The 22,886-nt window shown below is 36.7% G+C and overlaps 1 protein-coding gene across 4 annotated transcripts in view; it reads left to right on the forward strand.

The window, feature by feature from the left end:
- Brcc3 (BRCA1/BRCA2-containing complex subunit 3) overlaps nt 1-13,094 on the forward strand; it is a 36,151-nt gene extending 23,057 nt beyond the window's left edge. For 3 of the 4 annotated variants that reach the window (XM_051179407.1, XM_051179409.1, XM_051179410.1), the window contains 3 exons: nt 9,740-9,871; nt 10,375-10,418; nt 11,266-11,457. In XM_051179407.1, coding sequence (XP_051035364.1) covers nt 9,740-9,871; nt 10,375-10,418; nt 11,266-11,417 — 328 coding nt within the window. In that variant the 3' untranslated portion in view covers nt 11,418-11,457. Of the gene's footprint in view, nt 1-9,739; nt 9,872-10,374; nt 10,419-11,265; nt 11,458-12,823 lie in introns of those variants that run through there. The other variant, XM_051179408.1, reaches the window with a different exon arrangement.
- Nucleotides 13,095-22,886: the final 9,792 nt, after the last annotated feature.

A 22,886-nucleotide genomic window follows, 5' to 3' on the forward strand; every position in this document is an offset into this window, starting at 1 on the left:
ACTCACTCAGATTTCAGAGAAAAAATTTAGTGTGCTGCCTAGAGATTTCTGTTGTGATATTTTAGTGAGGAAAGTGGCGGCCTTTTGCCCTTGTCCAAAGAGTTTGCTTGAGGCTAAAATGAAGAAATTGGATTACTTTCATTGGCAGAAGAAATCTCAAAACAGCCTAGTATGGACTGTTGTGTAGACATTAGTGTTAATGCTAATGAAGACTTATAATGAAACTAGCAAGCTGAACATGGTAAATTACAAAAAAAGTAAGGTTGCAGAAAAAAAGAGCACTAGGGAGTGGAATGAACCTAAATCCTGTGTTCAAGGAGATAAACAGACTAAGTAATTGAATAAAGGGAGCAGTGACCTCAGGACAGGATCCCACCCAGCTAAATTTCCAATTTGTGGAAAAGAATTAAAGAAAAGCTTAGAGCCAGGTGTGGTGGTACATGCCTTTAATCCCAGCACTGGGAAGGCAGAGAGGCTGGTGGATCTCTGAATTTGAGGTTAGTCTGGTCTAAAGATCAAGTTCAAGGACAACCAAGCTTAGGCAGTAAAGGAAAATAGAAAGCTGGTAAAGATGTAATTAAATAAAGGGGCTATGTTCTAGCTCCAGTAAGCAGCAGAACTTGGCAGCTTTGGCCACGTAGTTATGGCTTTAGAAGAAACAGGGTATAGAAGTTGCCTCCTTGTTTAAGGACAGCCACTGAGGCCAGGCATGTGTCAGGGGTGTCCCTGAAGGAAGGCCTAGTAGAGAGGCCATTGTGTGAAGCTATGAAGTTGCAGCCTGGATTGCCTTGGAGAACCCAAGATGTTAGAGATGCCTGAGTCATGGGATACCTGCTGAAGAGAGTTGCTAGCAGGAAGTGGAACTAGCCCAAGAGAAAAAAGTGTGTTTCTGTCAACAAAACTGGAAGGAGTTGGATATCTGAACACTTTGACATCAGATGTGGAGATGCAGAGTTTGGAGTTTGCCCAGCTGGTTTCATTCTTCCTTTGGTCTAGCATTTCCTCATTATGCTCCCTTCCCTGTGTTTTGGAATGGTAGTGTATATCCTGTGCCATTATATGTTGGAAGTGTGTGCTATGCTTTTTGATTTTGATTTTTACAGGGGGATTACAGCTAAGAGATTTCCATGTCTCAGAAGAGACTTTGAACTTCTAAACAGTGTTGAGACTGTGATAGGCTCTGAGACTGGGTACTTTTGAAGTGGGACTGAATGCATTGTATTTATTTATTTATTTTGCATTATGATATAGCTATAAGCCTTTGAGGGCCAGGGAGTGGAATGAGGTAGTTTGAAAGAAAATGCCTCCCCCAAAGGGAGTGGCACTATTAGGACGTGTGGCCTTGTTGGAGGAAGTGTTATTGTGGAGATGGGCTTTGAGGTCTCTTCCTCAAGTTTCCAACAGTGTGACAGTGGATTTCTGTTGCCTGTGAATCAAGATGTAGCACCCTCAGCTCCAGCACCATATCTGCATGCGCACTGCCATGCTCCCCTTCTTGATCATAGTGGACTGAACCTCTGAAACTGTTAAGTGAGCCACCTCATTTAAGTGTTTTCATTTATAAGAGTTGCCATGGTTATGGTGTCTCTTCATAGCAATAGTAAACCCTAATTAAGACAGTTGCTCAGCCTGCTTTCTTATACAACTCAGGACTGCCCGCCCAAGATGGCACCTCCTGCAGTGGGTTAGGCCCTTCTGCATCAATTATCAAGCAGTAAAATGCCCCACAGGTTTGCCCACAAGCCAATCTTAAGGATACATTTTCTCAATTGAGCTACCCTCTTCTCAGATGACCCTAACTTGACATAAAAACTAGGCAGCACAATGAAGGAGTTGATGCTTGCCTGTTGGGTTTTGGAAGTTGGGGTAGTGTCATTAATAATTTCCTCAAAGGTAAGGAAATAGTCACCCACAAAAATTTCTATTGCAAGAGAAGTCTCCTTCACACTATGCATACTCAGAGAGTTGGTGATGTGGTTTCAAAATTATGTTAAGTAACCAGAATCTGCCTTGTTTTATAGTCCCCAACTTAATTAATACAGTGCAGCATGCTCAATAACAGGGAATGATTTGAACATTTAGAGATAGCTTATATTTTTCCATATGTGAATGCTACACTGTAAGAAAGCAAGTAAAGACTTTTTTGAAAGAAATAGTACATCAAATGTTTCCACACAGTGCAAAGACTTTTGGAGGCATCATCTAGAACTGCTACTAACTAAAAGCCCTTTCTAAGTACAGAGACCTTGGGTGAAATTAAAAACTTTATAAAGCAGGGATAAGTGTAAAGTAAGATTATCCCAAAGTCAGGTCCCACACCACTTTTCTTAAATGTTTTAATTGCTCTCTGCCATGGTTAATTTTGCTTGAATCTGGAATCAACTGTGAGACATACTTCATGATCTTTTGTAAATAGGGAATGTCCTCCAAAGGAAGTAGGTAATACCTTCTGACTACAGCCTAGGTGTAAAAAGACCTGAGGGAGAACTGGTGCTGCTTCTGTCTGCCTACCTTTACTTCCAGCCCAGGAGTATACCTACTCTGTTGCTCCTACTGCTTCTATGTTACCATTCTTTGCTGCCATTGGAATCCAGTTTTTTCGGACTTTTGTCATGGACTGAAGACCAGAAACTCTTCAGAAATCCTTTAGGTCTTCAGCATCAGATTGGGAATGCTGAGGCATCTAGCTCCATGATTCAAACAGCCACCAGGTTCTTAGTCTCTCTGGTATGAAGACAGCCATTGTTGGACTAACCAGCCTATATTGTGTAAGCCAATCTAATACAGTCCCTTTATGGTATTATATATTATCAGTTCTATTCCTCTAGTGTGGTGGTCCTCAACCTATGTGGCAAACCCCTCTGCAAACCTCTATTTCCCAAAATATTTACATTATTATTCATAACAGTAGCAAAATTAAAGTTATGAAGTAGTAACAAAAATAAGTTTATGGTTAGAGATCACCACACGTGGAACTGTTTTATAGGGTTCCAGCAATAAGAAGGTTGACAACCACTGCTCTAGAGAACTCTGATACCCCCTTCTTAGTTGGCACTGGTGAGCTGACAATTGTGTAGTCATTTTTCTCCTACTATATTAAAATTCAGTTTCAGTAATGCATGCAATTTAGATTTTTAATGCTAGTGCAACTGAGTTACCATTAAAGTTCATGTTCAGAGAAATAGCCACTTGTGGTACTCATTGGTTAAGTAATTAGATGTTTGTATGTATACTCAGGTGATGTGTGACATAGCCACCTGTTTGTCAAATTTAAGGCATTGAGAACTACATGAGAAAGCATATAAATGAATTAGATAATATGGAAGTTAAATATGTCTGTCTTTACATTACAGAGGTGTGAGGTGTGAATATCATTTTTTATAGGATTAACAGATAATTCATTCTTTCATTCATCCTTTCACATAAACTTTCCAAAGTGCTAGGGTAACAGGCATCTGCTCCCACTGATAGTTTATGTAGTGCTGGGAATGAAATCTGGGGCTTCATACAGTTAAGCAAGCACTCTGTCAACTGAGCCACATCTCCATTCCTCTTTTGAAATTTTACTTTGAGACAGGGTTTTGTTAAGTTGCCCAGAAGGAACTTGAATTTAAGAGCCTCCTGTCTTTGCTTCTCAAGTAATTAAGATTACAGAAATGATGTACTGCACCTGGTATCTACCATTTTTAAAACATATCAACTTGACACAAGCTAAAGTCATTTTAGGGGAGGGGGCCTCAATTAAAAAAAAATGTTTCCATAAAATCAAGTTGTAGGGCAGACCTGTAAGATCTTTTAATTAGCGATCAGTGGGAAAGGGTCCAGCCCATTGTGGGTGGTGCCATGCCTGGGTTGGTGGTGCTGAGTTGTACAAGAAAGCAGGCAGAGCAAGCCATGGGGAGCAAGCCAGTAAGCAGCACCTCTCCATGTCCTCCGCATCATCAACTGCCTCTGGGTTCCTGCCCTGTGTGAGTTCCTCTCCTGACTTCCTTTTATGATAAACATGATATGGAAGTATAAACCAAACAAACCCTTTCCTCCCCAACTTGCTTTTTGTCATAGTGTTTTGTTATAGTAATAGAAATCCTAAATTAGATAGTCCCCTACAAGAGCATCAGAACTCTTAACTTCTGAACCATCTCCCCAGCCCCATAATTGTCATAGGTTTTACTTATCCTTTCCAACCCTAATTTTCATTTCATTTCCTTCCTTTCCCCCTTAGTTTATTTTGTTAAAGTTTGTTGGTTCATCTTTTTAAAAGCAAATTTTTGTTTCCCTCTGTTGATTTTGTGTTCTCTGTTCTATTTTATCTATTATTTATTATCCATTTCTTTCTCCTTGGTTTAGGTTGAGTCAAATTTTTCTCTTTGGTGTATGAAATTGGGTTGTTGGCTTATTTTTCATTTATTATTACTGTGTTTATGTATGGTGTGTACATACACACATGGCATGGCACACACGGCGTGCAAGTCAGAGACCAAGTTTTGGGGGTCAGTTCTCTTGTTCTACTGTAATTTTCATTTCATTAAATTGAAGTTGTCAGAATTTCATGACAAAGTCTTTTATGCTCCAAACCATCTTAACAGCCCTAATCTCTATTTTAATGTGCTTGGATTTTTGTTTCATTTTCAGACAGGGTCTTAAATAGATAATTTTCTGGAACTCTTTATCTGTAGCAAAGTAGATTTCTTTAAATGTATTTATTTTGTTTTTTTTTTTTTTGGTATGGGATTTCTCCGAGTAGCCCTGTCTTAGAACTTGCTCTTTAGGCTAGGCTGGCTTTGAACTCAAAGCTCATCCTGCCTGTGCTTCCTGTGTGCTGAGATTATAGGCATGCACCATCACACCCAACTTTAAAAAATATTTATTACATGTGTATGCATATGTGTTTTTGTATGCACATGTGTATGATGTCTCATGATGTACTATGCCATGGTACACTTATCAAGGTCAGAGAACAAATTTCTGGAGTTCTTCTACTGTTTGGGTTGTGGAAATCTGATTCAGGTCATTATTCTTGTGCAACAAATACCTTTGCCCACTGAGCTTTTACTATTAATTCTTTTTCAATGTACATGTTCATGGTTATAAAAAAAGTAATCAGTGTTCACTTTCTTCATCATATTATTTTTGTTTCATCTCATAATAGATTAAATGTGTTTTCATTGTCTCAGGGTTCTTCCAATTTCTCTTATGAGTTCTTTAACCCATTTGTTGTTTTAGAGCATCTGGTTTAATTTATTAATCTGTGGATTTTCTACTTTTCCTCATACCATTCATTACTTGTTTCCTTATGCTGTAATCAGAAAAAATACTTTTAAATTTTGATAAGATGTTGTATGGCCTAACATGTGGTCTATCTTGGGGAGAGAGTTCCATGTGCATTTGAGAATAGATAAGAGTCAGATATGATAATCCAGGCCTGTAATCCCAGTAGTAGGAAGACTGAGGTAGAAAAATCACAAGTGTGAGACCAGGCTGAGATATGGAGTGAGTTCCAAGTCTGCTTGAGCTATATCAAGAAGCCCTGCCTAAAATTTTTAAAAAGAGAATTAGTTCATTATTCAATGAAGTATTTCATATAAATTTTAAGGCTTGACATATCCATCCATTCAGAAGTTACCTGGGTCAGAACTATATTCCTACTTTATTTTTAAAATTCCTTCTTTGCCTTTTTATTTACTCTTTTTCTCTCGTTGGGGTATGAGCACAAGGTGACGGCTGCCCAATGGTCATCACATTTCCCATGTTATCATGAATTTTAGATTTAAGAAATATGAAATGCTGAAGCTCTCTTTGCTTTTCAGCTCAAATCTCATTCTCCATGTTCTTAGCAAAACTTGTGGCTTACATTTGATAGTGGAGTTGAATCAATTCTGTTTAAGACTTCTACATGTTTCAACCTATCTCATATACCCACATAATTATTATTATAAGCCCTATTCACTTCTACTAGCAGAGTTAAGCTTCAGGCAAAGCCCTATCATGTACTTTTCTCTGTCTCAAATGAGAAGAATGGTCACTAATCTCTGCTCAATTAATAAATTGTTTTTCTCTAGGACATAATTTATTTGAAATTACTTTTGTATTCATATTTAACAGATATTTTCCTTTATATTTTATCTGATATTTTCTTGCTTATAGTGACAGAAAGGGTTTTGGTGGTTTTCTATAGTCTAACTAGTAGAACTACCAGATCACTTTGTATTAAAACTTAGGCTTCTAGTTCCTATATAATTGTCTTAGTTAGGGTTTCTATTGCTGTGATGAAACACCATGACCTAAAAGCAAGTTGGGGAGAAAAGGGTTTATTTGGCTTGCACTTCTACATTTTAGTCTATCATTGAAGGAAATCAGGCCAGGAACTCAAGCAGGGCTGGAACCTGGAACCAGGAGCTGACTGATGCAGAGGCCATGATGGGAAGCTGCTTACTGGCTTGTAACATATGGCTTGCTTAGTCTGCTTTCCAATAGAACCCAGGACCACCAGCCTGGGGATAGTACCACCCACCATGAGCTAGACCTTCTCCCATTGATCACTAATTGATAAAATGTCTTAAAGATGGATCTCATGGAGGCATTTCTTCAACTGAGGCTCCTTTTTCTCTGATAACTTTGGTTTGTGTGAAGTTAACACACAAAACCAGCCAGTACAATAATTTGGTTCTATTTTTGTTACTAGTATGTTTACCATCATATACCTGAGAATACTTCACAGGGATTCTCTACCCTTTCATGTCCTCAGTTATAATTTTGTCATCCAGAACTCATCAGTATTTTGAACTCTTTGCAATTTCTTATCCTAAATTTTCCTCATTTAGAACCATAATTTCTAGGAAAAGTGGATCTGTAAGGCTCATCTCTGAAATTTTCTCTCTCTTTAGTTGTTGGCCCTGCCATTACTTATTGTCTTGGTAGCTCTCCAATGAGTTCTTTCTTTCTTTTTTTTTTTTTTTTTTTTTTTTTTTTTACAGTCTTGTTTTACATGTCAATCCCAGTTCCCTCTCCTCTTCCACTAACCTCCCACCCCCTATCTCATCACCTTTCTGCTCCCCAGGGAGGGTGAGGTCTTCCATGGAGATCTTCAAAGTCTGTCACATCATTTAGAGCAGGGCCTAGGCCCTCCCCCATGTGTCTAGGCTGAGGGAGTATCACTCAATGTGGAATGGTCTCCCAAAGTCCATTTGTGCACTAGGCAATTTTTTCTTTAAGTAAATTTTAATTGTTTTTAGCAGGAAGGCTGGTTATAATAGCTAGTTCATTATCAGAGGCAGAATCTCTGTCTTAAGGTTTAGATATCCATGGTTTTATCTTGGTTCTAGGATTTGAGTTTTTGTCAGCTGAAAGAAACTCTGAAGTTTCTTCTGTGAATTTATGGAAATGTATGTCCAAATATGGTATAGTGTTGGGACCATTTCTGCTTATGCACCCAGAAAACTGAGTTGGCAAACTTGTTAAGAGAACTAAGAGTAGCAGACTTGACTTCTTCAGTGTTTCTGGATCCATCATTAATAATAACCACTGTGTTTTACTCCCAAAAGTGGCATTTTCTCAAACGCTACTATTGTATATTGTTTCATTAGCTCTCCCCTGATTATGTGAATATGGATAAATGAAGGATAGTTATAATTTCCTGTCAGGTATATTTCATCTAAGTGATGATATAGGATCCAAAGTCACTTTGGTGGGTATGAAGAAAAAACAGAACTAGATATTATTCTATTTTACTATCATGTACCTATGGATTTCATAATGTAGAGGGCTCCAAGACTAGATCCTACACTGACTCCACTGTTTTTTTTTTTTTTTTTTAGTTTATATAACCAAGTCCATTTAAATGAAAACAAACATTTATAGACAATATTTGGGAATTTGGGCGTCGTTCTTTCCAAACTACTTCCTGCTGGTAAGGGGCGCTGTCTTGGGGGATTCTAAGAAGATGCAGAAATCCTGGCTGTAGTCTGTCAGGCTGCTTTGTCCAGCTGTTTTGAATGTAGGATCACCTGGTACTCTGTTTCAGGCGGTCTGGCTTGATCAAACCACATTAGTCTGGAAGGAATCTACCGTTTTTCATTTTCTGTGGAAACAAAAATAGAAATCCTTTTCCCCAGTAACTTGTCCTTGAACTTAAATTTTGGAGTCAAAGCATTTTTTTAATTTAATTTATTATTTTACATGTCAATCCCAGTTTCCTCTCCCTCCCTCCCTTTTACCCTCTCTGCCCTCTCACATGCACCCTAATGACTCTCCCCTCCCATCCCCCCACCCCAATTCCATATGTAGGGGACTGCCATCCAGTTGGGGTCATGTAGATCTGACAGGTCATGTGAAGTAAGGACTAGGGCTTTTCTCCTGTCTCTAGGTTAAGGCAGTTATCCCTCCATGGGGGATGTGTTCACAAGGTCCTTTTGTGCACCAGGGATACATCCTGGTTTCACTGTCTGAGGTCCCTTAGTCTGCTCAGTCCTTCTGGCTAAGACCCATATTCAGGGGGGCCTGATGGATGGCACTTGAAGAAACCATCCTGAAGGAGGTAACCCAGTCACAAAAAGAGGAGCATAGTATGTACTCACTCATATATGGATTTTAGACTTAGATCAAAGGATCACCAGCCTATAATTCACACCACCAGAGGAACTAGGATACAAGGTGTATTCTAAGAGATTCATATAAAGTCCCTCACAGAACCGGGAAGGGACAAGTCCCCCAGTGCACAGGGGAAGTGGGTGTGGGGCAGCGAATGGAGAGAGAAGTAGGAGAACACGAGGGGAAGGAAAGGAAAACCCATGCGACCAGGAAGATTGAACCTGGTTAGGAATAGAAGACAGGAGAGAGAGAGAGAGAGAGAGAGAGAGAGAGAGAGAGAGAGAGAGAGAGAGAGAGAACATAAAAGTGGGAGCCAATATTGGTTTGAATATAAAATTGAAACCAAAGAAACCTCTAGAGACCTACAAGACTGCCGCCAACTAACAATTTGAGCTTCTGTGGAAAGGCTACCATAAATGCCCATCCTGGATAGTAACATCAACAACTAACTTTTCCTTGGAGCCCTCATCTAATACCTGTTGGAAGCAGGAGCAAACACCCATACATAAACACTGAGTCCAAGTAGAACCCAGATGCAGATGGAGAAGAGAAGACCAGGTGACTCCACTGTTAACGTAGAATTTAGTCATACATATTGGGAGTGAGAAATAAATACAGGTAGCTTGACTGAATTTAGAGCAAGCCTGTCTGTACCATCCGTTCTATTCTGGAATGGAAGTATGTGTAAACATCTAACCTAGTTTTATTCATAGAAGAGAATAAAAATTGAGGGATGCTAGTTATTTGTGTGATAATTCCATCTACAAAATGAATCTGATAGTGTCACTGGAGTATCTGCATTGGAGTCAGTTTATCAGCTTCATGGCAACTTATTGACTAACAGCATTATTAGTTGTTTCTTTTATTTGGGCAGCTGGCCATGTTGATTTTGAATTCCTAAAGGTTTCTGTGAAATTTTCAAAAATGGATTTGATTTCTCCAAGGTATTAGAGAATAATGAATGTACAAATAGACTTCTAATTTGCTCTCCAGAAAAGCCTAATTTGAACTCTGTCTACTTTCAAATTGAGTGACTTAAGAAATTATAGTAATATGTAATCTTTGAAGCTCCATATCCCAAAGTCTCAGTTAAAGTGTAAAGAACTTACTTTAACTAAGGGACAAAATGTGACCTAAATTGGTTGTTTTTCAGGTATGAGAGAATTGAAATCCCAATCCATATTGTACCTCATATTACTATAGGGAAAGTATGCCTTGAGTCAGCAGTAGAGCTGCCAAAGATCCTGTGTCAGGAAGAACAGGATGCATATAGAAGGATTCACAGGTAACAACTCATAGTGTTTTTCTTGTTAACTTCAGTGAAGACCTTTTCTCTTTTTAGCAGCTCAGCTCCTGAGTTCCCTTTTTTTCTACCAGTGTGGGAGTGAATGTCAGACCAGCCTCAAATCATGTTTCTCACACCATATTATAATGATCTCTTTACATTACTATCTTGCCTCATATATTTTTAAATATCCTTTAAAACAAAACATGTTTCCTTTTCTGGTTGTGAAAATAAACCACAATATCCTAGTGGTCCCATTGTGTAGTGCTGGGCCTTGTCTACTAGTATATCAAGAGCTTCATTCAATAAAAGATAGTAGTTTCATAATTACATCTTTGAATTATTAAATAAAACCATAAACTCCAAATAAATTTAAAATGAACAATGGTGGGAATTCAAATCTAATCCAGTTGGCAAAGGTTTGATGCAGCTTATGATTTTGTTAAACAACTGACCATTTTGTTTCTGCTTTTTTGCTAACCTAAAGTACCTTTCCCCATTAGCCTTACACATCTGGACTCAGTAACCAAGATCCATAATGGCTCAGGTAAGATATTTTTCACCCTCTGGAATATATGAAGTGATCTCTGACATACTCATTTTATTAGAAACAATTTTAGTTTATCTTGAAGTTACCTTCTCAAGAAATTTAACTAATCTTGCTCCTTACATTTCCTTGGAACCCTACAGAGCCTTAAATACTATAAATGTGGCTTTGATAAGACAGAAGGAAAACTGGAAAAGCTTTTTCATAAACTAGCTCACTGGCTTGCTGATATATCTTTAAACACTACCTTTTGGGGAATCCCAGTTTCCCTAGTATTATTTAGCATGGATGCTCAATAACTTCCAGAAATTTTAGCATTATGCCATCATGACCTGGTTTTATTGCATTACCACCAACCTATTGTAGTAATAGTTGGAAGAATTCCTGGGTTAAATTTAAGGAGCAAAAATACTCAATATAATAGACCACCCTGTTCTCAAATTCACAAAGATCTGCCTGCCTCTGCCTCTCAAGTACTAGACTTATAGGCATGTACCACAATAAACAGTAGACAATAGAGTCCTACTGGAGAAAAGAACCCTTATGTGCGTTCTTAGTCCTTTCACTTGAAGAAATGAAGAGCTAATCCTCTTTCTCCTTTGTATTTATTTTTTGCATAGTTAGATTTTTATTTGGCTAGGACTTCAGAAAATGTATCTGCTTTGCTCAGTTCTTTTCCCCCTAGTTCACTACTGAAAATCACTTACCAGTCCTACTTATTGTACTTTAGAAATTTTTCCTCCATGCACTTTTTCCTGTGCCCAGAACTTAGATACTGTTGGTAATATAGTAGGAACATGCCAGTGAACTTTTCATAGTTGTTTGTTTTTTTCTCTTCATATTGAAGTGTTTACCAAGAATTTATGCAGTCAGATGTCAGCAGTCAGTGGGCCTCTACTACAGTGGTTGGAGGACAGATTGGAGCAAAACCAGCAGCATTTGCAGGAGTTGCAACAAGAAAAGGAAGAGCTTATGGAGGAGCTGTCTTCCCTAGAATAAAGCAAGAGGAAAAAAATGTGGTAATTTTTTTTTAGTTTGTGTGCTGAATATGGCCCAAAACTATATACAACTCCTATGTAGGCAGATAATTCAGGAGCACTTTTTATATCCCAATGAACAGTTTTATGTATATAAAAGCACAAGATGTCTTCCTAAAATTTCCCCAGAGCTTATAGAATTCTCTTTCTTGTAGTTACAGTAAAAGAAAACATTCAGGATGATTTAAGCAGAATGTGAAAGTTATTTTGTAAGAAGTATAGGAGGCAAATTAACAAGGAATATCTAGGAATAAAATGTCTGATGAGTTTATTTTAAATTTTAAAGGTATTCTGTTTTGTTGAGCCAAAGTGTTAATGTGTTTCCCTAGCTGCCCTGGGAACTCCCTATGCATACTTACTAAGCTGTCCTCAAACCCTGAGATCCACCGACCTCTGCCTCTGTAGTTCTTGGATTAAGGGAATGTGTCACCTACCATGCTTGACATTAAATATTTATTCTCAATGAAAATACCTGGCATAATTTTTTTGAAACAATGTCTTATTATATAGCAGTGGCTGGTCTGAAAACTCACAGAAATCCACTTACCTCTTCTTCCTATATGGTATGATTAAAGATGTGCACCAGCAGCATAAACATTTTAGAATTTGAAGTCTTGTTTTTATTTTCAGATATATACATCTTATATAATAATATAAAGGAAGAACACCTTCTATTTTATACTTTGATGATTTTGCTAGGCAAGTAAATCCTAAGTACTGTAGGGTTAATGGAAATACATGCAGGTGGCTCGTTGGCACCTATATCTGTTGATTATTTTCACTTAGAATCATGTATCAGGACTTCCTTCTTGGTTTCTGAATACATATTATGAGATAACTAATTTGTATCTGTGGGGATGCTCTTTTAAACAAACAACTGCGCTCTAGTTTATTTGAGCCTAAGCAAATTCTTACTGATCCTGTATAAGAATTCAATTATAATATAACCATTACTTTTTTTAGGATTTATGTTATAATAGAATCATACTTAAAAAATTTGATGATTGTATTTTATTATTCATTCATATGTAGCTACTAATTATATATGTGTCCTCAGAAAAAAGTTGAGCCTGAGCCTGTTGAATACTGGAAACTAAAGTGGGAATTGGAAAAAGAGTAAAAAGAAGGAAAACAGATAATATCACTACAGTGATAACTGGGGGTTTTGGTTTTTCTCCTTATTTTCTCCTAGATTGTTGTTTTTTAAAATCGTACAAGCTAAAACCAAGAAATCTACATGATCTACTTACCTGATTCTGAAACATACTTATAGTTAAAAACAAATATTCTTAGGGCAAATGGAATATAAATGCTATATTTCCTCTAATTTTCTTCTACTATAATTATTCTTCATTAATTTTTTTTTAGGGCAGATGAAAATACTAAATCAACTTTGAAAAATATGAAGTTGGAGAGCCCACATAATATAACTTCAAGACTTACTATAAAGCTGCAGTAACCAAGATACTATGATATTTGCAGAATAGATCTGTAAATCAATGGATCAGGAAAGAAAATTCAGAAATAACAACACAATATGCTTAACTAATTTTGAAAAAGTACAAATTGATCAAGAAGAAAGGACAGTCATTTCAACAAGTTGAATTTCCATAAGCCAACAAAATATATTCTAAAAGTACCTCAAAATGTGTCATGGATTTAAACGTAAGGTAGAAAACTTAGAAAAAAAAATATTCAAGAAAAGTTTTCAGGAGTCAGGTATTTAATTTTAAACTCAAACCCACAACAATCTAAAAGAAAAAAGAGTAGATATTTAGATTTCATCGAAATTAAAACTTTTTGTTCTGCAAAATATTAAGAATAGGAAAGGCAAGAAATAACTTGTAAACTATGTCATAATATCTGATCAATAGAAAAGATAATAATGCTCAAAACTCAAAAATAAACAATCCTAGTAGAAAATGAAAATATATGTAAACATTGTCACTAAAGAAGGCAAATAGAAGTAATTATGTCATTGGGGAATGCAAATTAAACCTACAATGTAGCATGGTATATACTTATCAGAATTGCTGAAGAGAGAGTATGTTGAGGATGCAAGATAGATTTCTCATACAATGATAGGAATGTAAAGTATAGCTTCTGGGTAGAAGAGTTTGGATATTCTTATAAAATTAAGCATACAGTTAACATGACCTACAATCACACTATCTTGGCACAAAAACTTCTACAAAATTTTTCTTGGCAGCTTTATCTGTGATAGCTGCAAATTAGAAACAACCTAAATGTTCTGCAGTGGATAAATGGCTAAATAAACCATTCTTACTGTGGACTACTACTCTGTAGTGCAAAGGATCATGTTGCTAATACCTATATAATTTAGATGAGCTTTGAGGCATATAGTAAAGGAAAAAAGTCACTAACTATGTGGTTGCATTTCTAGAGCATTGCTGAAATGTCAGAATTAATGGAAAGGAAGAACAGGTTAATGAGTCAGGGACTAGGCTTTGTATAGCATATGTAATGTTATTACAGTGTGACATAAGAGTTCATTTAGGCTTATGAAACAGTTTTGTATCTTAAATTTAGTGTTTAGTACATAAATGTATTTCTGTGTTAGTATTTTATAGATTTATATACATAAAAATCAATGTATGTAAAATCTAATAGAAAATCTAATAGAAGCAAATAAAGTCTGTAGCCTACTTAGCAGTATTATACCATTACAATAATGTTGGTTTTGAAATTCTAAAGTTGTAAAAGATCTTACAACTAAGACAAACTGGGTAAAGGGTACATGGGATTTTGAACTATTTTTACAATTTCTGATAAGTCTATAATTATTGCAAAATACAAATTTATAGGTTTAAATAATAGGAAGTAAGGTTCCATTTTATGAAATAAGACTGACTGATGAGCCATGTGTAAGGAACATGCCTGTAATTCCAGAGATCAGGAGATTGAGGCAGGAGACTTACCACAAGTTTAGAGCCAGCCTGAGCTATATAATTCCCAAACAGTTGGGTTCTTTGTGTAAGAACTTGTCTCTGGAAAAAAGGGAAGGAGGAAAAGTAATATAAAGAAGACCTGGGATGGGGGGATAAAACGATTTGAATATTAGGCCAACTATGAACACAAATCTCTGTTTCATTTTCATGAATGAGATTATATTAGTGACCATGAAGGTTACTTTTCAGTCAGTGTTCATACTTTTAAAATGTTCATCATCAGGAAGAACAGTGATCTATGTGGTTTACCTTTACACAAAATATTGCGTTCCAACATACAAACTTGTATCCTCTCAGATTCTGCATTTTCAATCACAGTCAAAGTGATTGAAACGGAAGGTACTTGTTTAGGTAGGTATGTTCTACCTCTGCTTTTTTTAAAGCCTTTTTTGAAAATGATAGGACCTCATGTTCCAGCCCTTGTCAGCCTCAATCTAGACTTCTTGCCTCAACCTCCTAAATGCTAAAATTACAGGCATACAACACTATACCTAGCTGCTTCCTTATTTTCTGTACATGGAAACTGCATTCTGACCTTATCTACACCGGCCTTGAAACCATTTCTCCTAAAGTCACAAATAACCTCCACATAGTCACACTTAACATTCTTTTTTGAAAACTGCCATTAATAAACCTCTGGCTTGACACAGATGGTCATTCTCCCAAATCTACCACTTTTTATCATGTATTTTATTATTTCCTATATCTGTCCCTTCTAAAATGTATTCATAAACCTCTCCATGCAATTTCAAACAAATCCATTTCTCTCTTTCCACCTCTGTCTGAACTCCAGACTTAGATTTCTAGCTACTCATTGTATATTTCTACTAGATAGTCTTATTACCTTATTGAATTTGATAAACCTAAATTTTAACATGTATCTGACCCAACCCATATTCTCTTACAGTTCTTACCTCAGTGAAAGGGAGCATCCATATGCACAAACTGGAATATAAACAGGCAATCTCAACATCTGTCATCTTTTTTAAACTGTTTGCATTGGAGCAGAGTTTATAGCAATTTGGATATTTTTTTTTGGTAGTCTCATCAGAGTTAGAATGTATGGAATGGGCATGCAAGAGGAGGAATGGACACGTGGGGTGTCATGGTTCCTATGGCTGGGGTTACTTCAAGAAGGCTTAAGAGTTCTTAGCCTTGTAGCAGCAGGGCAGGAACAAGATCTAGTGAAAATTGTCCTGGGTCAGTACCCTTACAGTAAAGAGGAGAAAATGATCTCTTACATTAAATAAAATAATTGAGTGAATAAGTTAATGCATTGAGAAAAATTGGAGCAAGTTTTTTCATACTTGAAACATCTTTTACGGATATGTAAAAAGGAAGAATAAAATTACCTCCATGATGTTAATGGAAATAGAAAGTTGATATGATTGTTTTAAAAGAGAATTACACCGTGTATCTATTGAGGGAATGATTGGTGTGTCTGTATACCTCCAGTTCTTACCTCTGCCTGTTAAGAGGGAATGGAAATGGCACTTAAGTACCTAAGGTACACACCTGCCACCAACTGCTGGACTTAAAATACTATTTTCCACTAACAGTGAATAGAATTGACTCCAGAAATAAATGCACATGTTTATGGTGAACTGATTTTTAACAAAAATGACAAGAAAATCGAATGGAGGAAGCAATAGTCCTTTGAACAGCTGGTGATTTGACAACTAAATATCTGCACAGAACAATGAATCTGGACCCCCATCCCATATCATGTGTGAGTGTTAACTAAAAATGTATTAACAATTTAAATGTAAGAACTTGTAACAATTAAAATATTAAAACATAAGCACATCTTTATGACTTTGGTTTTAGGTATGACATTTTAGAGAAACCACAAAAAAGTTGTTAGACCTGATGAAAATTTAGAAATGTGTACATCAACACCATAAAAAATTAAAACTCAGAAGATGGGCCAAAACATTTACAGATATCATATCTTAAGAATCTAGGGTCCAGAATATATAAAGACCTCAGACAACAACAGCAAAAAGCAACCCAATTGAAAAGTGGACAAATCATACCACTTAATACCTACATAAAATAAAAATATATACTCAGGTTTCTAGGAAAATGATAGACTAGCAGCTGTGTGACCTAATGGTGAAGAGTGAGAATAAAATAACTATTCCAATGAGAGGAAGAGCTTCAGAAATTCACAAAGTTAGCAATAGAACATCTTTTTTAATTAAAAAAATATTTTTCATTTACACACCAACCCCAGTTCCCACTCCCCCCCTTCTCCTGCTCCCATACCTCCCTCTTTCCCACCCTCATCCACTCTGTAAGGCTCCAGAGCAGTTTCCTAGTGCCATCCTAAGAAAACTTAAAAACTGAGCTACCCTATGGGCAAGAGAACAGGAAACAACCATAAACCAAGGATTCTAAATTTAACAGGCCTTAGCTCCAGAGTGAGAGACAGCTCTGGAGGCAGTTGCAGTGAGTGGAATACCTGGATACTAACAAGTCAAACAAGAAGATCATCTCAGTAAGGTCAATAAGGAAAAGTATCTTCTCTCTCAGTGGCCAGGAACAGAACCCACCTGTGAATAACTCTGGAGTATGGTAGTTCGGAGGTGCAGGTCTGTTGGGAGATTTTTCTCATCTATTCTCAATCCCACTGGACTGATTTCTCTCCAATTGGGTCCCCACAGTTGCTATGAAAAACCATTCTGAGACTTAATATATAAGTATAGTTGTTTGGCTATTGACTTAGGCTTACTGGTTATCTCTCTCCTAATTATTAACCCATTTCTATTAATCTGTGTATCTCCATGTAGCCTTTGCTTACCGGTAATGCCCGGGAATCCTGCCTCCCCTGAAGCTACATGGCAATTCATTAACTCTGCCTATTTCCTTTCTCTATCCCTGTTCCGATTTCTTGCCTAGCTAAATCCTGCCTGTCCATTGGCCAAAACAGCTTTATTCATCAACCAGTAAGAGATATATATATATGGATATGTAAAAAGGAAGAATAAAATTACCTCCATGATGTTAATGGAAATAGAAAGTTGATATGATTGTTTTAAAAGAGAATTACACCGTGTATCTATTGAGGGAATGATTGGTGTGTCTGTATACCTCCAGTTCTTACCTCTGCCTGTTAAGAGGGAATGGAAATGGCACTTAAGTACCTAAGGTACACACCTGGAAGGTTGAATAAATGAAACTATCAATAAGGAAAAAAAAATGTACCATAGTGTTCAAGAAGTCTAGGATATAAAGAAGAGACCAAACCTCAGAATCTGCAGAATTATCTGAAATAAAAACTAAAACTAAAAACATAAAGAAGATTGATGTGGGATAATGCTCTGGTTCACTGTAAAGATTTGTTATTCATAATGTTTTAATAAAATGCTGATTGTCCAGTAGCCAGGCAGGATGTCTTGGTGGGGCAAACAGACTAGGAGAATTCTGAGAAGAGGAAAGGCAGAGATACAGTTGCCAGCCAGATGCAGAGGAAGCAAGATGAGAATGCCTAACAGAAAAGGTACCAATCCATGTGGCCAAAACGTAGATAAGAATTATGGGTTAGCTGGGTGACAGTGGTGCACACCTTTAATCCCAGCACTTGGGAGGCAGAGGCAGAGACAGGATGATCTTTGTGAGTTTAAGCTACACAGAGAAACCCTGTTTTGAAAAACAAACAACAAAAAAAGAAATTTGAGTTAATTTAAGTTGTAAGAGTTTGTTAGTGTTAAGCCTGAGGAATAGGCCACGCAATTTATAATTAATGTAAGCTTCTGTGTTTATTTGAGACTGAGTGGCTACAGGGTTGGGTGGGACAGAAATTTCTGTCTACAGAGGATATGTAATAAAATTGTAACAGAGAAAGTTTCCCAAATCTAGAGAAATGGATATCCAAATACAAGAAGCATTTTGCCATAAACAGATATAAGGAGAAAAGAATGAAAAGAATGTCTTTATGCCCATTAGTAAAGGAATAGTAGACAAATTTTATGATCTATACAGGAAATGGAATATACAGTATTAAAATTATTAAATAATTAAATATTAAAAATTTAAATGAAGTACTATCTGCTACAAGATCAAATCTAGTAGGTATAGGAAGAAGCAGAAAAATGTAATTGTACATAAGGAAAAATATTAATCAAAACACACAAAAATACCAAAGATGAGATAATTAGCAAATGAGCACTTTTTTGAGGATTTTTTTTATTTTATGTGTGTGTGTGTGTGCCTGAATATATGTTCATGCATAATGTACCTGCTGTGCCCAATGAGGCCAGAAGTTTATAATGGATCCCCTAGGACTAGAGTTACAGTTGAGAACCACCATGGCTGGGAATTAATCACACATCTTCTGGAAGTGCAATCAGTGCTCTGAAATCTTGCCAGCCCCACAAGCATTTTAAACCTATTATTATAATCACTGTTAATATTGTCAAAGGATTAATGGAAAAATATAGCCACATTGCAAAGGGTAATGAAAGATTTAAAAGAGAAGAAAACGTATATTAGAAATGCAAAATATTCTGAATGGGAGCCTACAGAAGAAAAATTATTAGCAATAATTAATGTGTCTGCTTACTTTATTGTTAACTTTTCACTTCTGTTGAGATGCTGGCTACAAGTCCAGAGCTTGCCCTCAGAGCACAAACAAGTAACCCATACTACCCTCTCAAACCATGTGGCCATCTTTCCTGGCATTCTGCCAGAATCCCTTTGCTTTACAAGTTTAAATATTAAGCTCTACAACTTGAAAACCTACCTCATAATGCTGGAACTCTGTCATGTGACACAAAGGAACCCTTACTTTCTAATGGTCACTTGCAGGGGCTACTGGTCCTTTCTTTGCCCAGGGTGCTGGACCCGCTGGTCGGGAAGAAGAGAGGAACATACACCATATGCATCTCTGTTGTGCAGTTATCCTTGCATAACCGTCTTTCTGGGACTCCAAGTAGAACATGGGATCATCTGTGTCCAAGGCTGCCTTGGGGCAATCACAGATGAGCCCATGGAACCAGAGCCAAAACTTCTGGCCAATGAGTAGGATGCTGCCACCTGTACCAAAGACCCTTCCTCTCCTTCCTTTCCTTCCTTTCCTCAGTTCCTCAACACCCCATGAAGGAAAGTTCCAGATTACTGTTCATACCTTCCACTAAGGAGAGAACCACTGGAGGGTTTGTTTCTGTTTTGTTTGGGGTTTGGGGTTTGGGATTTGGTATTTTGAGACAGAATCTTTATGTAACTCAGTCTATCCTCCAACTTCTTCCAGTCTTCCTGTTTCTGCCTCTCTAGTATGAGGATCACAAACATGTGCCAGAAGGCCTAGCACCAATGGATTTTTAAATACCAAATTCTAGAGTACTAAAAAGTATTTAAATAACTTAGACTAGTGACATAAGATGATGGAATTAGCTGGGTGGTGGTGATGTATAACTTTTATCCCATCACCTGGGAGGAAGAGGCAGGCAGATCTCTGAGTTCCAAGTCAGCCTGATCTACAGAGCAAGTTCCAAGACAACTAGGATGGTTACACAGAGAAACTCTGCCTTGAAGAAAAACAAGGAAAAAACAAGATGATGGAATTAGAATGTCAACTTCCAACAGGGGATATATCTCAGTTGGTAGAGTGAGTTTCTAGTGTTATGAAACTCCAGGTTTGATAGTCAACATCACATTTCCAGCATATATTGACACAAATCTGGCATGGTGAAGCACACTTGTAATTCCAGAACTCAGGAGGCAGAGGCAGAAAGATCAGGAGTACAAGGCTATTATTTGTTATATAATAAATTTGAAACTAGCCTGACATATACATGAGATGCTGCCTCAAAAAGAAGATCTCATTTCCTGATTTGCTTGTAATAACATTAACAAAAATATACATGTATGTATATGTATATATTACTACGGGCAGACCAGATGATGAATTCTAGGAAAATATATATTAACCTACTCCAAATGAGAGATAGATAGATAGACATAGAGCTAAACAGACAGACAGAAACACACACACACACAAAGAGAGAGAGAGAGAATGAATGAATGAATATCAGTGCATCAAATAGTAAAATAAAAAGAAAGTTAGCTACATGAAGTGAATTGAAAATTATTTCTCTTGTGTAAATTTAATGCTTCTTCTTTATCCATTCTTCAATTGAGGGACATCTAGGTTGCTTCCTGGTTCTTGCTATTACAAATAATGCTGCTATGAATGTAGTCTTTGTTTCATGGATGTGAATCCTTTGGGTATATGCCTAAGAGGGGGATTGCCGGGTCCTGTGGTAAACTAATTCCCATTTTCCCGAGGAACTGCCATACTGATCTCCAAAATGGCTGTATGAGTTTGCACTCCCACCAGCAGTGAAGGAGTATTCCCCTTTTGGGATGGGAGGGGGGATCGGGGGCATGGGAGGGAAGGAGGAAGAGGGAACTGGGATCAATATGTAAAATAAGAAAAAATAATAAATATAAAAAAGTAAAATGTAAAAAAAAAAGAAAATTATTTCTCAACCTGTATTTTAATGTTTTTTTTACCATCTCTGATTTAGGTCTAGTAGAGTACATAAATCAAAAACATATGAGTGTTGAACATCTGGCTAATGTCTTTTCTGCCAAAGCTAGGAGCAATAGCTGGGTGGTGGTCTTCAAAGCCCTGGTCACTACATACTCACTCATGGTGAGTGTAGTTCATGTGTGGTGTTTCTTCCCTTCTATTACAAAGAACCAAAAACCGACAACCCCAAAATGTTTTTGTAAAAGGTCTCACAACCTTTTACTTCTATTAGTGAAAGGTAAAAAAAAAGTAAATTACATTTTTTCTTTCATTAATGATTGTACCTTTGAAATCAGTATTCTTGGATATATACCATTTATCTACCACTAAAATACTCATTGGATAATAAAATAAATAAGAGTGGATTTTGAATATTTAGATTACTTTTCAGATTTAGTTTTCTTTCTTTATGTGCATGAGTGTTTGCCTGTATGTCTGTACACCACATGCATACAGTGCCCACAGAAGCTAGAAATTGGTGTTGGATTCCTAGGAACTAGAGTTACAGATAGTTGTAAACTGCCATGTTGATGCTATGAATCAAACCTGGGTCCTATGCAAGGGCAGCCAGTGTGCTTAACCACTTGGTCATCTCTCCAGACCTCTTCACATTATTTAAACTGGAATCCCCTTCCCACAAATGTATTACTGCATAACTGATTTACTTTTTGAGAGAGACTGGATACCTGATACTCACCTGCCTATTTCTTTCCATAGGCACATTTTAACTTCATAGAACTGCTGAAATATTCCATAACATTAAATTCACAAATGTTTAATGTGAGGAAATTATGGAGGGGTCAATTTCAAGTAAAATCTATCAACCCAAGTGAATACTAAAAACTAGAATGACATCCTTATCCTACTACATATATAAAATCATTTCCACAAAGATGAAATATAGAACATTAAATTTAAAGCTAAATACAATGTTGGTGGCTATTTTTTATAACATTTGATAGGAAAGACATCATAAAGAAAATCATAAGAACATATAATTATAGTAAAAGGCAATACAATGAGTACATATTTGTATTAAATCCAATGTGATGTATTCTAAGAAGGCTGGATTTCAATGACAATTTTAATATAGAAAACAAATTTTAATTTTTTTACATTTATTATTTATTGTGTGTGTGCATAGTAAGGGGTGGCAACAAGTACCAATAGTGTGAATAATACATAAAGTGCACATGTGGAGGTGAGAAGACAACTTTTGGGAGTGGGTTCTCTTACCACCATGTAGGTTCAGGGAATCAAACTCAGGTCATCAGTCTTGATGCCAAATTCCTTTACTCACTGAGATATCTTACAGGCCGTATTTAGGTAAAATTTTAAAATATGCATAATATTTGTTCATGGAATACATGCATGTGAAATTCTAAGAAAAATAGATCGCAAAGACTGTTTAAAATTATGATGCTATTTGAATCTAGGAGGAAAAAGATACAGATCTTGGGTATGGGTCAAAGGCAATTTAATTGTAGTGTTTCTTCCTTCTTTTGTGGGGAGAGTTGAAACAGAGTCTTCACTACAAAGCCCTTGGCTGGCCTGGAATTCATTATGTAGACAGACTGGCCTTTAACTCATAGAGATCCACCTGCACATTTAAACCCAGCACCTCATGACTGCCACAATTAAAGGTGTACACCACCACAGCTAGATGTTTTATTCCTTCTATAAAATTAGCCTTGACGTGGATACAGAAAAAAAAAAGCTGGCATTTCTAGTTAGTGAGGTACACAGATATATCACTATTTTTTATTGTTCTTTTATTCAGAATGAATAAAAAAAACCCAAAAACATAAGAGGGGGTGATTAAACAGAAAGTCTTGAGGGCAAAACATTTAATTAAAATCATTAATTATCTTAATCTGTATACAAAAACTAAACTTTAAATTTGGTACATTATTTTTAACAACATTTT

The sequence above is a fragment of the Phodopus roborovskii genome, unplaced genomic scaffold, assembly GCF_943737965.1.
Source record: "Phodopus roborovskii unplaced genomic scaffold, PHOROB, whole genome shotgun sequence".
NCBI classification, from domain to species: Eukaryota; Metazoa; Chordata; class Mammalia; order Rodentia; family Cricetidae; genus Phodopus; species Phodopus roborovskii.